At 39.8% G+C, this 16,013-nt stretch overlaps 1 protein-coding gene across 20 annotated transcripts in view; it reads left to right on the top strand.

Annotated features, from left to right (window-relative positions):
* The window catches only part of PHF21A (PHD finger protein 21A), a 192,731-nt gene that overhangs the window by 126,594 nt on the left and 50,124 nt on the right, over positions 1-16,013 (top strand). For all 20 annotated transcript variants that reach the window (XM_059140867.1, XM_059140839.1, XM_059140858.1 and 17 more), the window contains one exon: positions 12,310-12,513. In XM_059140867.1, the coding sequence (XP_058996850.1) occupies positions 12,310-12,513 (204 nt within the window). The remainder of the gene's footprint in view (positions 1-12,309; positions 12,514-16,013) is intronic.

Genomic DNA, 16,013 nt, shown 5'->3' with positions numbered 1-16,013 from the left:
TTCAAAAGCAGAATAGCTGTATGGTTTTTATGGGAGGAGGATAAATCTGTTAGTGAGGAAAAATTTTAAATCCAGCTTTGTATTAGTGGCTGATATGTAAAGTTTCCTGTGATAATATACTCCTTAAAAAACCCACTGGAATCCCAACATTTTACCAGCTTAAATGTTGCCAGCATCCATTCCACTTATTAAATTGAAGTCGTTGTTACAGAATTGAAGTTTTGGCTCGAGGTAGAAGGTTAGCAATAGAATCTTAACATTGTCCATCACACTTCATAGATGAAGACGCATATCGTTCTTGCTGGTTTGGCTTCAGCGTGTATCCCTGCTCAGCTGCCAGAGAGAGTATCTCTGATGACAGAAATATAGTCTCTGGCATTTTGGAGCAAGTCATCCAGCCCTGCCTCATCCCTTTTAAGAACATCCCTAGGCATTTCAAGTGCTCAGAGCAGTTTATAGGAAACGTGCCCCAGAGTGGGCATCGTCAGTGTGATTTGCTCCAGTCCGACCTCTTGAGCTGTCCATGCCTCACCTCTGGCTGTCACATTTCCAACCCTGACTGTATCCTCTGGCTTCTCTCCTGCTTGGCCCCACCAGTTTGTTGCACAGCTTACTTCCTTGGCTTTCAACAGCCTGTCATTGTTTCCTGGCAGTTTACTGTATCTAGACACTGGTGTCCAGCAAAGGACATCTCTCCCCCTTGGCTCTTCTCCCCACACCAGTATATTCTACATTCAGTCAGTCCACTTGGATATCACCCAACCTCCTGTCAGCCCCAGAAGTGTTGGCTCAGACAAATGAGCTCCAGCTCTTTGTTCAGTGAACAGAGCTTCATTCAAACTAGTTTCCAGAGGATAAGGATCCCATTTTCTAGTGCCTCTTTTACTATTAGGTAACTGTTCGTTGGCCATTGGTTACCACATGCCTCAGTTTCCCTGTCTGAATCAATGACACTTGCTCTAATCCACCCAGCATGGCTGTGAAGACCTTCTTTGCTAAGAGGGCATGAAAATTTACAAATGTAAAGTGCTAGGTACATGTACGAATGACTACTTAAGCTGAAAATATCACATCATTAAGAAATTTGTGGAAAGCGGGACCATCATTTTTCATCTAGGGTTCGTTCAGAAAGTAGAATTCTTGAAAATTTATGAAGTAATCCATATATTTGTAACATGAATTCCTTTTTTCTTAATCATGTAAATTAAATGATTTTGAAAACTCTCAGTACTCAAAAACGAGAACCAGTTAAATGGCAGGAGGTGTTTCTAGTGTTCTGGTTGGATTCCAAGTTTGATGATCACATTTTGCTTACTGTAATTCCCTGGACGGCTTCAACAAGGCAGTTTTCATTTTTCTGACCTCTACAATGCGGCTGTTAAGCAGCTGCTTTCTCCAGCCCTAGAGACAGCCACAGTTCAGTGGTAGATAAACTGATTCCAGTTCATTCTTATGTCAGTGCAACATGACGGGGAGGGGATTAAATTATCTGTGAGGTATATTAAGCTATTTTGAAAAAGTCAGCACATTTCTAGGACACATTATTATTAATTTTGTCATTCTTGTATATTTTGTATATAGTTGTTTGTCTCTCTCCTATCTTCCAGATATTTTATCTTAACCACATTTTTCTCATGCCCATTGATTACTTGGCATTGTATGTCTGTACCTTTTCTCATGAAAGTCACATCCCAGCCCTTTCACAGTGGTAAATTTTAATTAACCAGGAAGCCATTTTAATTTTCTGGTTATCTGAAATCCTTTTTGACTCACCTCCTATTGTTGAAAATTTTTCTAAGTAATGGCTGATTTCTCTCCTAGTAACTACAGTTCACTGGTTGTAATTATTGTCTAGGGATTGAAGACTGGTAGCCCCTGGGCCTAATCTAACTGGCGGAGAGATTTTGTTTGCCTCACAGCGTTGAAAGCAGCTCTTCCATCAGTGCCTTCAGACAAGGCCCTCCCTCTCGAGTTGACCTTCGTCCCCATCACTGCTTATTATCTCTTAGTTGGCCCGCTTCATTCATGTACATTACCTGACAGTGAGTTTTCAATCTCAGAATGAAACATTTTTTAATGATTTAGTTTCTTTGTAGTGTGTGTCAAGATCATCATTATGACCATTAGTTTTCTGTGTATAGCACTTATAAGAAGTATAGCTCAAGAGATTGTATTCTTGCCATTCAGAGATTCATAGAATTTTAAGCAGAAGAGAATGTTAGAGACTGAGAGAAGCTGAGCCCAAGAATAGGTAAATAACTTACCTGAGGTCACAGATATGACTTAGTGACAAATATGAGACCAGAACCCAGATTTTTTGGACTCTTTGTATTATTTTTGCTGCATAATACTACCTCTCTACTTATTTTTCCTAAAAGTGGGTGATACATGTAAGAGATATGTATCTCGAGATTTTTTATGCGGTGCTTTTGTGGCTTGTTATATTACGTAGTATATAGATGTGAGGGCTCTTAGTCCTTACCAGCAGGTAGAATAATTGGGGCAGGGGGACAGGGGGTGGATATGGAATTAGATATGAGGAACTAGAAGTGTTAGTTAAGTCTGACTCTACCCCTGGCTTGAGACTTAGGTCAAGTTACGCAGATGCTCTAGGGTCTCAGTGTGTCCTACCTGGCAGGCAGTGTCTATCCGATAAGATGGTTGTTGTTTCTGTTGTGACCATTTAGAACTCACCAGTGCCATATTAAACTATATCTAGAAGTCAAGAAACTGCTGTGGCCCATCTGGACAATGGAATATTATTCAGTGCTTAAAGAATGAGCTATTAAGCCATGAAAAGACAAGAAGAAACTTTAGATGCATATTACTAAGTGAAAGAAACCAATCTGAAAAGGCTCCCTGCTACATGACTTCAACAATATGGCATTCTGGAAAAAGCAAAATTATGGAGACAGTAAAATGGCCAGTGGTTGCCAGGGGTTGGTGGGAGGGAGGGATGAATAGAGCACAGAGGGGTTTGGGGTAATTAAAATGTCCCATATGCTACAGTGGTGGGCATATGTCATTGTACATTGGTCGAAATGCATAGAATATACATCATGGGGAGTAAATCCTAGTACAACCTATGGCTTTTGGGTGATAATGAGGTATTCAGTACAGGTGTATCAGTTTTAACAAGTGTACTGTTCTGATGGGGATGTTGATAGGAAGGGAGAAGGGTATCTGTACTCTCTACTCAACTTTACTATGAATTTGTAGCTGCTCTAAAAAATAAAGTCTAATTTTAAAAATCAAGGGACTGATCCTACATCGAGTACAGTGTCCTCTCTTCTGACCCTGCACCTCAGTAATTTTGTTGGATGTGGAAACTGGAGAACAGTAGAGGTGAAAAGCGTGAGCTCCATTTAGTACCAAGAAGTATACTGAAAAAAGATATAAAAACAACACATCATCTTTACTGCAGCCATGCCATCTTTTCTAAACCTCAGAGTGTGTGTGTGTGTGCATGTGCGTGTGTGTGTGTGTGAGAGAGAGAGAGAGCGAGAGAGAGAGAAAACTAAATATCCATATAGAGATTCATGGATTGGATTTAATGGTTTTCATAGCCTGTGAAAAATGTTTTCCTTCACACTTAAGATTTAATTAAATACTTAAATTTTTAACCAAATGCTTTTTATTCATTAGGAGGTTATTCATGCTTTTCTTCTATATTGCTGAATCTCTAGCTCTCTTTAATAAAATTTCTAGTACTGACAAGTTAAAACAAAAAAGCAAACCCGCTCTGAAATTCTGAAAGATGAGTTCAAGTTTCTTCTGTCTCTGATGCAGAAAACTCAGACTAAACACAGAGTAGTGCAAATCATCTTTTGTCACGTGTCTTGGAAGATCCAGTGGAAAGTTCCCCATCTCTCATCTTGGCAGCCTACCTAGGTGATGGAATTGCTTCCTCCGTGTTGTTTTATGTGGGGTCTTGTCAGAAAGCAAATTTGTAACACTGTTCATTTTTCTCTTTAAGTGATTGTAACAAATATTTGGTGATAAATTAACTACCCAAATAGCAAATACTTTGTGAAATTAAGAGACACTCATTGGGTAGCTTTGGAAGCTTTCTAAAATCCATGTGTTTATGCTGTGATGGCAGATGATAACAATTACGTTTTTAGACATCAAGAGTGTTGTTCAGGATGTTCTTTTGTTAAGATACTTCCCAATTCAAAATGTCAGTGTTTAGTGATTTGTAAGACTTACTTTTTTTTTCCACATGCAAGGAAAATACTGCATTTCATCATAGAATATTTTCTACTTGATGTATCCAGCCTGACATAGTATATTGTTCTAATACTGTTGTCTGTCTTTTTCTCTCTTTTAAGATAAAACTGCAGAATTAAGGATTGTTAAAAAGATCCTCGCCTTTAGACATGATTGATTTGTGTCCTAGTACACCCATTCCGCATAGAATTTGGTTGTCTATTATATTTACCTCTTCTAGCATCTTATTCTGTCTTGTGTTTCTGTGAAAAGAGGACTTCTTATGTTCTCTCTTATTGTACCTAAGGTTTGGGAGTAGGCAACACCATCTTTTATCTGAGCAGTATCCCACAAAATGACAGAGGTTTTTGGTTTTGTTTCCCCTTTTTCCTCCTCCTGTTTTAGGATCATTACTGTGCTTAAATTGTATTTTCATATCCAACTTGTCAGGGACAGCTACTGCACAGCAACCTCCAATCATAATTCTTTTGTGAGGAAAACCAAGCACAGCAGCTTCAGGACAGAGCAAAGAGAGGATTTCTGTAGTGTATGGGACAGCTCTGACATTAACAAGGCAATGCTGCCTTTTAAGTTGTGGAATAGAGCCATGGAATGATGAATGACAAGCTCATGATGTGTGCAGGTCTGTAACAGATAGTTACAGAGGGGCATGCATTTTGATGAACTGGAGCTTAATTTACAAATTAATAGCCTCCGTGTCATATCTCATTGTGGTACAAACACAAAGATTCAGGCACTTCTTTATATTAGCAAGCAGCTAAATTGTACAGATTATAAATGGTTCTTATGTTTTTTTCCTGCTGTTCTCATTACTATATCTAGGGTGTTTGCTGGGTCAGGTTGCATTTAAATTGGACATCTATTTTATGCATTCAGAATATGGCCCTGAACCACTGTAGAGGTATAAGAAACCTGGGCCATGCCTAGATTTCTATACAGGGAAATATTCTCTAATGTGTTTGACTTTTGAGACAAAAAGGCAACAGGTAGCATTCTCTTTCTTAATCCTGTACATTGTTTTGGTGACTCCTGCTAAAAAAAACTAACACAAAAATATTTGACTAGATGTTAAAAATCAAGCCATTGAAATATAATTGACATTGAAAGTAAAAGTCACATTTAAGTAGCTGTTGCTTTCAGTTAAAAATTCCTCCTAGTGGGGCGCCTGGGTGGCTCAGTGGGTTAAAGCCTCTGCCTTCGGCTCAGGTCATGATCTCAGGGTCCTGGGATCCAACCCCGAGTAGGGCTCTCTGCTCAACAGGGGGCCTGCTTCCTCCTCTCTCTCTGCCTGCCTCTCTGCCTACTTGTGATCTCTGCCTGTCAAATAAATAAATAAAATCTTAAAAAAATAAAAAATCCTCCTAGACACATTGTATTACTCATTGGTTATCATGCCTTAATTTCACATTGCCCTCAACAGTTTTCTAAAGCACTCCCTACCATTAATACAGTTGATCCTCAATATTTTTCTGAAATAGGCAGGATAGTATAGCTTAGTGCTTCAGAGAAATATAGAAAAAAATTTTTAAAGATTTTGTTTATTTGACAGAGATTACAAGTAGGCAGAAAGGCAGGCAGGGGCATGGGGGAAGCAGGCTCCCTGCTGAGCAGAGAGCCCCAGGCAGGGCTCCATCTCAGGACCCTGAGATCATGACCTGAGCTGAATGCTGAGTCTTAACCCGCTAAGCCATCCAGGCACCCCAAACATAGAAATCTTAATTATAAGCCAAATGGGTTCTGATTTTGCTTTCCTTTGTTTTTTATTGTAGAGAAATATCTTACAACCACCATCCCCAGCATGCAGTGCTCTTCTTTTTTTTTTTTTTTTTTTTGGTCTCTCTCTGCTTTTATATTATTTCGCCCTTCCATTTGAGTATGTTACATCCTGGAGAACCGTAGTGCTCCAGGGACATATCTCTCTTGAGTTCAACAGCTACACTCTTTCTTGTTGGATGCAAATAAAGGCAGTTCCCAGGTTCTTAGAAGGGTCCCTAGGTTTAGGTAGAGTCTGACTACAGCAATCTTAGCAGTCTTTCATAGTCCTGCATAAGGAGTTTATCTGATAGAGCATAAATGAACTAAGTAAGAAAAATGTAAACCACGTTTCAATCAGGGCATCACATAAAGGCTCTAATCCCCTATGGACATGGAATATAATCCCATTGATATGAATAAAAGGTCTAATTTCCTGTGGAGATGGGATGTGAAACCTATTGATTTCAATATCATTGTGTATATGTGTGTGCGTGTGTGTTTTGAAGGAAGAGTAAACCCCAACAAATGTATTTTTAATTAAAAAAGTAAGCCAAAAATCAGTACCATGACATACATGTGTGTTTTCCACCATCTGTTAAGCATGCATGTGGAGAATGTTGAACTTTATTAAAAAAAAAAAAAAAAAAAAAGACCTCTGGTAATTCCACCTGCTGCTGTCCTCAATTTATTTATATTGTACTGTACAAATTCCATGGCACTCTGCAGAGCTCTAAAACAGCATCAGCATTGGCAGCTCTCTAAGATCAAACAGGTCCTCATTAGTAGACAGTAACCGGTTCTGTGTCTAAGGTGAGGGGGTTGGAGGTAGTGCTTCTGTCTAACAGGTGGTATGTTCAAAGGGCATATCCCTTTTTTAGAGGCTTTATAGGTTAGAATCTATTTGCCTAATTCTAACCGTGAAACTGAGTATCAGAGAGTTTGAGGAAAACTTTTCTAGTGCCTTACAAAACAAATAAAATGCAGTTATTTTTAGCTAAGTCTATTTTTATACCTGCTGCCGCCAGTATTCCTCTTCCTTCCTCTCTGTCAAAATTCTGTCCTGTGTGTCTTACCTAGAACGTTCTCTCTAATACCTTCAGTGTATGTTCTTCCCTTGAATTTTACTTACTGCATTAGAAAGGGGCTGATTTTGAATTTATTGTCTTTTCTTTGTGTTCTTATTCATAAAATGGTAGAAATTTCCCTCATTTTTCTCTTTCCTTTTAATAACGCATACCTTTTACCCAGGATTTAATTTTTTTTAAAAGATTTTATTTATTTATTTGATAGAGATCACAAGTAGGCAGAGAAGCAGGCAGAGAGAGAGAGAGAGGAGGCAGCAGGCTCCCTGCTGAGCAGAGAGCCTGATGCAGGGCTCGATCTAGGACCCTGGGATCATGACCTGAGCTGAAGGCAGAGGCTTTAACCCACTGAGCCACCCAAGTGCCCCCTCCCCCCGATTTAATTTTGTGACTAATTTTATGACAGTAACATATGCCCTATTCTTTAGAGGATAATTATGTAGTAGCATTCTGAAGACTGTTACCTTATCTCCTTCCTGTGTCTTCAGTGTTAAAGAATATTGGTATTGCTTATAAATGCAGTGTTTGAACTTCAGTCAGATAGTAGAAAGTTTTTTTTTTCCCATCTCTGAGTAAATTTTGACTTCAACAAATCTAAGTTTCTCCATGTTAGTTTCTCTGCACACCAAAATTTAGTATCGCTGGTTTCATTTGAGCTATTGGTGAGTCTGAAGACCTGGAAACATTTTTCACTGCATTTTACATAGGAAGGTAGGTAAGATTTGTTCTTGACTTTCTGAATTTGTGAAAAGTTACAAGTCTTTTTTGGTCTCTGGCATGAAGGGTGTGGGTTCTATTTTCAGATTATATGATTGATTGATGGAGGGGACAAAGGATGAATTTTTAAGGCAGTACCATGTAAGAAGATGTCTGTGTGGGTGTTGCCCTATCATAATTTATATAAAACAGGTAATGTAGAATGTAACACAAGTAAGTAGAGCAACTGACTGGATCGCTGACATGTAGTTATGGAGGGCAAGGGCTGGTACCTGGAGCTCCTTTTGAGAGATTTTTTTTTAAAGATTTTATTTATTTGACTGAGGGAGAGCGAGAGCACGCACACACAGGGGGAGTGGCAGGCAGAGGGAGAGGGACAAGCAGGTTCCCTGCTGAGCAGGGAGGGGGGGATATGGGACTTGATCCCAGGACCTTGGGATCATGACCTGAGCTGAAGGCAGACGCTTAACCGACTGAGTCACCTAGGAGCCCCTGAGAGAAGATTTTTAAAAGCTTCTTGAGAATTTGCTGGAAATAAAGTGGGGGCTTCATGGGGGGGGGGGGTCCTGCCATCTCTCCATCTCCCTTCTGTATTGACCAGTGCCATGGAACTTGTTGTGATCGACTTACATAACTGAAGAATGAACCCGATTTTCTGTTGAGTCATACCTATAAACTTCTGTATTTTCTTTGGGATCTGTCTTGCTGTCGTGTGAACATGTTGATAGTATTGCTGAATGTCACAATATTGATCACCGTGACTACCTGTCTCAGAAACTGTGACTTGAAGTGTTACAGGCCTGTGAACTCTTCTGCCTGAAGAAGCCCTGATAAAACCTAGTGATGGGAATGTCAAGGGGTTCCGAGGCTTGGAATTACATGGGGTTTATGGAGCGGTTCTTGACAGATGGATTGATTGGAGGGGGCAGTACTAGCTAGCCATTCTGGACACCAGACCCTTTGGCCCATTCTTCTAGGAAATATATTAAGGAAAGAAGGTGGTACATTATTACTGGCTTTTTCTCCCTCCCTCCTACCTTCATCCTTTACAGCTTTTCCTTTCTCATCTCCTTCTTTCCCCACCCCCTTTTCTTTTTAACTTTTATTAACTTATTAGTCAGTGACAAATGGCCAGTTTGTGACACTTAGCCCTCTTCTCAAAGCTTCAGGTTAATGTTCCAAAATAGTTAGCTACATTTCAAGGTCTCCTGTATACGTGAATAACATTAAAAACGCCAAATTGTTTACTTTGTATAACCTTCATTAATGACCAGCAGAAGTCATGATTTCTTTGTTTAAAACATATAATAATAAAAGTATAGGCTCACTTCCTGTGGAAGTGAGAGGATCCTTAAGAACTTTGCTTGATAGCACATAGCTAAAATTTATGAAATTTGATAGCTGTAGTCTTTTCTGCCCATAACTGGTACTGATCCAGATCAGGTACTTACTGGAGTTAAAGTGACTGGTGTGTTTGCTGGAGCTGCAGGACTAAGCTCTAGAACAAGTCTGGGTTGTGGAACTTAGGAAAGCCCACTAAAGCATAGGGCACCTCCCTTACCAGCCGGCTGCCTAAGGCATGCCTCTGCCTCAGACCCCGCCTAACTTCAGGTCATCGGTTTTCAAGACGCAGTGATAAATTTAAGTGACAGGAGGCATCAGTGCTTCCCTCAGACCTTCATTTTTTAAAAAATTTGAATAGACATGCACAACTGCAAGCTTAGCGTTCTTCTAATGGGAACAGAGAAAGGAGGGCAGGGACAATGCATTTCCGAGCGGCACTCTGAAACATACCAGAGCCTTCTTTCAAAGAAAATTGTACCTAGCTCATATGATCTGACCCATGTCCCATCTACACAGCTTTCTTCTCTTCCTCCCCTTCTTTTTCCTTCCCTCAAAGACTAATGTAAGTTTGCAAGTATTTTGATCCCTGTGCCTCCCCAAGGGTTCCACAGGCTTTGTTTCAGGCCCTGGGGGAGGAACAGTTGTGAATGCAGTGTGACTCACTGACTCCCACTTCGCTGATTCTGGTTCTGATTGGCCGTCACCTCGTTCTGGCCATATGGCTGCAGAGTACTCTAGCCTGCATCCCTTCCTCGTTCTTTCCCCTACTGTTCCCTTCTGTTGTACACGACGCTGGGAGTGGGTTCTGGGCTTTGTCTCTTGCTTCCAGTTTACCCCAGTTAGGCAGTTAAGTAGGAGAGCATGCTGTATGTCCCAGGGATGGCTGTAGAGGGGAAAAATATCTTTTCCTTTTGTGCCTGGTAGGGTAATTACTTCGTTTTTGTGCTGTTTTTTTGTTCAAAGTTTATTTTTTGGCAGGTGTCACATTTGTGTTCTATTATTTCCTCATGGTTTCTCTCCTCCCTTCGATTTGAGCTGGGGTTTTTTGTAGAGGTTCTTGGCGTCCCTTTTGTGGTGTACCGATGCTACACTTCAGCTAGTCGTTACTATGTTTGTTTAGTGCTGGTTTTATGTTAAGGAGGGGGACTGAGAGCAATGATTTTAAAGTAATGATTTAATTGTTAAATGTCTTAATGTTCTGGAAGTCACCACGCAATAAAATCTATCTGTGATACTCAAAATTATCTGTAGCACCACTGCCACTTCTTGCCCTTCTCCTAAACTGTATCAATTCAATTACTCTATCTTTTTATACTTGAGAAATAGGATTTTGAAGACTTAAGTTAATTTTTTATAAGAATTTGATATTTTTATTAATTTGCATTTTTATTATTCTACAGATGGTTTCTGCAGAGACTTTGGACTCTGCATCCTTTTTTCTTTTCTTTGTGAAATTTAACTACTCAAAGAGGCAGTGAAGACAGAATATAAAGTTTAGCAGACCCCCCCATATTGGCCTTTATATGATATTTTCATTGCCTAAAAAGAATCAATAAAAATACAAAAAAATTCTCTCAATAATATATTTTGTATTGACTTAAAAGTTCTTAAAAATCCATTTTATAAATATTTTAATGCTCAAATATGTTAAGCAAGTAACCTTATAAGTTTGGGTTCTTTAGAGGATATGTGCAGTGAAGTTGGTTAGCATCATAAGGGGAATTTGAGGGGCACCTGGGTGGCTCAGTGGGTTAAAGCCTCTGCCTTCAGCTCAGGTCATGATCCCAGGGTCCTGGGATGGAGCCCCACATCAGGCTCTCTGCTAGGCGGGGAGCCTGCTTCCCTTCCTCTCTCTGCCTCTCTCTGCCCACGTGTGATCTCTCTCTCTCTGTCAAATAAGTAAATAAAATCTTTAAAAAAAAATTCTTAAAAAAATAAAAATAAGGGGAATTTGAAGTCAACCTGGCCATATGGTGTCACTTAACCCTTTATTTAAAGATCTTCATTTACTTATTTTTCTTCATTCATGATCTGTATTGGAAAATGGCAGTCTATTTTATCAGAAATAACAAACCTCAGCTGGTGAGCTCAGTTGAAAGTATATGAAGAGTACTGCTTACACTTGCTTCTAGCCATTAGGCCCAGAGAGGCAGCCCCAGTCTGGCCCCCAGTGGTTTTATAGGACATGTTCCCTGAGTCATTTGCTGGTCTCCGGTACCCATCACTTTTCACATGCTGTGAGGAGACATTTACTAAGCTACATAGTTCTAGCCCCGAGTATAATCGTGGACAAAATAGGTCCTTGCCCTCATGGAGCTTATGTTCTTTTGAAATATAGTAATGAAAGTATCAAAATACATATTTTTCTTGGATTTGGATAAGATGTAGAAATTCAAGAAACTCCAGTTTTTAAATTTTTATCCCATGTAACTAAGTCCCTCCTTTGCCTAAACAAATGTACACATTTCCGCAGATCCTATCCCAGCAAAGAGGTCCTGCTCATGAGTTTCACAGTTGAGTCATTTAGAATGAGTATTCTTTGTATGGCATATATCTGAGATCAGGGTTTCTCTGTTTAAGAGTCTGTTTAATGTTTGAGACCGATACGTGATGTTTGTTTGAATAACAAAAATTAGTATGGCCGATGTCCGTGTTACCAGATACTAAAAGTAAAACCACCAGCAATGTGCCCATCACAGTTGTGAGTACTTTACATCCAGCAGCCTGTCGGGTCCTCATAAGAACCCCAAGGATATTGTTAATCACCTCATTTTACAGAACAGGAAATCGAGACACAGATAGGTTAAGTAGCTTGATGAACATCAGAGAGCTGGTAAGTAGCAAAACATAAGTCTGTGTCTCCAGAGTCCGGTGTTAGTGGCCACACGGTATTGCCCTTCCAGCTGAGCACACCAGGCTAATGATGGTCCAGAAATGTGAGCTCTGCTGTGTGAAGTCCATTATCTTCTCTTCTCCTCTGTGTGGCTTTGTCTCCCTTGAGCTATAAAATGTTTCCTATGCTGTTGGTTTATCCTCCTGTGTCACATCTGTAAATTTTAGACGTCACAAGTTTTAGGTGAAGCTGGTCACAGAACGATGTCAGAGGTGTGTAGCTGCATGCGTCACAGCTGATAGGACAATACTCTGATACATGGTCTTTCTTTTTGTCTCCATGGGGTAGAAAAGGGTAGTTGAACAGCTACGGAAGAACCTGATAGTGAAGCAAGAACAACCAGACAAGTTCCAAATACAGCCATTGCCACAGTCTGAAAACAAACTACAAACAGCACAGCAGCAACCCCTCCAGCAGCTCCAGCAGCCGCCGCAGTACCACCACCACCACGCCCAGTCGGCTGCACCCTCTCCCAGCCTGACCGCTTCCCAGGTAAAAGTGTGGCGGAAGCCCTGCAGGCTTCCTGCACTAGGCTGGTTGATTTTCAGGCAGGTAGAGCTAGGGCCCCTTTCAGTACTAAGCTCAGCTAACCCTAGACAAAAGTTATTGTGGTTACTTTTTTATACTATACACAGGGGTAAAAAAATCCCTTGAAATTCCCTGGCAGAAGGAAACAGTATTACTGAGGAGTAAAAGTCAAATGATTTCCCACCTGTCCAAAGAAGAGGGGAAAGGTAGTTGGTGACAAAGAAAAATCACTTCTCTGTGTTAGAACTAAGGTCTTAAGAACTAAGGTCTTATTTTGCATTTCTGGAAGTATTTCTTTGCACCTGTTCTAAAAGTCTGTGCGACTCCGCCTCCATTGAAATCGTTTTGCTGGAACTCTTAGCAGTTAGGTGTGGAGGTGAACCAGGTATAAAGGCATTCAGAAGAAGGGTGATGTGTTTCCATTATTCAGAGATATGAATTTGTTCCAATATATTGAAGGAAATCTGAAATGGAAGCTACAGGTCCAAACTAGAACTGAGAACTGGAGGTTTGATAACATTCTAACTTGGTGTAGTTGTGCAGATGTTTTTGCTGAAAGGGACGTTTAAACTAGCATATAAGGACAGTAAGGCAAAATACACAAAAAGGACATATTTGAGGATAATGTTCAACTAGGAAAACTATTTCAAGCAAATGTTTTTGACATTTTTAATGGTTAAAGGTATTTCATAGTATTTGTATTATTTCGTATGAAAATTATATGAAAGTCCATTTTCAACATTCATAAATAAAGTGTTATTGGAACACACACACACGCACACACACGCAAACTGTTCAGGCTTGATCTCCACACACCTGCCTGTAATGTGAGCATACCTTTTAAGATGGGATGGTTGAGCAGTGGTTCTTGATTCTTAGGGATCATGACCCCATTAAGACTTTGGTGAAAGCGGTGGATCCTCTCTCCAGAACAGTATACATTCACACCTAATAACACTCATTTTTGCACATGATTTCAAAGACGTTGGGATCTTCTGAAATGCAAGCATGGGCACCCTTTATGCACCAGTACCAAGTCTTCACTGTATACATAGAGAAAAAGATTATAGTTTGCTTGATTAATCACTGTTTATGGACATTGGGCTGGTTCACAGAGAACACTTTTCAAGTGAGGAATATATTACTTGTAAAAAATACTAAAGATTAGCAAAGATAGTTGACATTTAATCGAGGTTACTGTAAACTGCTACTCTCCTGAGTACTTTACATATGTAACATACACAGTCCTTACCACAACCCTAATAAGGAAGGTATTATTATTGTTCTTGTTGTTGTTATTGTTTAGAAAAGAAAACCAAGACACAGAGAGATGAAGTAATTATCTAAAATCATATAGATAGTATGTGTGGTAGAGCCAAGATGTGAACCCAGGTATTCTGGTGAAAACCTCTGTCCATTCATGGCTCTTCTGTACTACTGTACAGTACCAAAAAATGAAATGCCAACATTATAGAAAACGCTGCCAATGTAGGAAAAAGAGTAATTCCTGTTGTAAATCAGATAGCTGGAGCATAAATTTTACCATAATCTCCATTCCGGGGCTCTTTGAAAATGAAGCATTCAAACTGTTTTAAAACCCCCTGACCAGGACTTCTATTTCTTCTGAAGGATTGCTTATCAGATTACTTTTGTTGGAGTTGATTAGTTTGTTCTCTTTGCAAAGTACAGTTTCATCAGAAAGTGTCTACAGGGAAAGAGTGTGGTAGAATTCATTGTTTCCTGGTATGTAGGCGTTTTCTCTCTTAACCCATGGATACTTTCTGTTCAAGTAACATTCGGTGTCCCACAAATCAGAGGAAATACTTATGTAATACTTATAATAGCTCTTCCCTCCTAGTAGTCTGAGTTCTGTGCTGCTGTGGGATGGTGAGTGATAGTAAGGGGCGAAGGGCTGGCCCCCAAACAGTGTTGTGTGGCAGCTGTCCACCTGGTAGCTCACCTACCATATATTTAATTGATTTATCTAAGCTCGTTCTGTTCTATTCTGTTCTGTTAAATGCAGATGTATAATTTTAAAAGCCAGAAGACCCTCTAAGTTTTTAGTTTCTGTCTTTACAATAAACTGTCAATCAGTATTTATTGGGTGTTTTCCGTGTGCTAGATTCTGGTATACAAAGAGGTGGTCACGGTCCCTGCCTAGAATCTGGTATATTATCATCAATTTCATTCATCCTGTAAATTTTTATTGGGTCTCTATTATATACAGACACTATGCTCGGCAATGAAGAAGGTGGATTCAAAAACAAGAATATTAAAAATTTAGAAAAGAGGACAGTGTAAACAGCTAACAAAGAGAATAAAATGAAAGTACTTGTGAAGAGTAAATTTTAACTGGAGAGATCAGAGGTGCTTCATGGACAAGGTGACACTTGAGCAGGATGTGGACAGATCAGTGAGATTTTAGCGATAGAGCAGAAGGGAGGAGCATCACAGATGTAGACAATTATGTGACCAAAAGTAAATGTGTGTCCCAGGAATAGCAGAGACTGATGTGGCTCAGGTGTGGATTCTGGGCAATAATGGCGAAGGGAGATAAAGCCAGAGAGGTAGAAAGAAGCTAGCTTGGAGAAGCCTCCAGTGCATGGCAGAGCTGTTAGTTTTAGGCAAAGGGAGTCCTTAAAAGTCCACGAGGTCAAGGACAACTGAGAAGTTGTATATGGCATATGTTAAATATCTAAGTTTGGAAAAGAATATTAAGTAGCAGTCAGCACAGGCAAACAGGAGGTGCTTGGCAGAGAATGTTTTTTATTCTGAGTCAAGTGGCTAGCAGGGACCAAGGCATGGGGAGTGGGGGGACCGGTCCCCTTTACTTAGTTAACTCAAATTCATCCCTGTAGGTAGATTTTGAAGTTTTTTCAATTCACAGAAAAAGAATGAAAGACAGTAGAGTTGAATGCAGGTCTACCCTTCAACTCACATTCCCAGTCGTGTCCTTTTTAATGATGGAATACAAATGTAATGAAGCAACAGTTAATGAAACCAAATAGAAAATAAATCCTAATGGACCAAAAGAGGAGTGGGTTGGTTCTATTTGTAGTCATGTGAGTGCACAACAGTTACTTGCCATTCAAAATTAAATGAAAATAGCCTAAACTAGGGATGGAAGTTCACTAGCACCCGTAGTAATAACCCCTGGTCGTTCCAATTTGTTCACTGCAGTCTGTTTTAAATCAACACCGCATGCTTTGCCGGTAAACTACAATAACTTGGCCAAAAAAATAAATAAAATGATTTTTAGTGTTTTATGCCATGTATTTCTGCATTAATACATGCAGAACTCTCGTTGGTGCAGTTTAGATTTTGTCAAAATTAAAGAACCTCTTCATGACGCTGTGGGGAAACTGCTCACTTATCTGGAAGCCGGTCACAATTGGACAGCATCAACCAGCCAGGGACTACTCACAGCTTCCAGAAACATCATTTTCTTTGTTGTTGGATACCTT

This window comes from Mustela lutreola, chromosome 1 (assembly GCF_030435805.1).
Source record: "Mustela lutreola isolate mMusLut2 chromosome 1, mMusLut2.pri, whole genome shotgun sequence".
In the NCBI taxonomy this organism is placed as follows: Eukaryota; Metazoa; Chordata; class Mammalia; order Carnivora; family Mustelidae; genus Mustela; species Mustela lutreola.
Note: the sequence above shows the minus strand (reverse complement) of the source record. Positions and strands in the feature narration are given on the sequence as shown.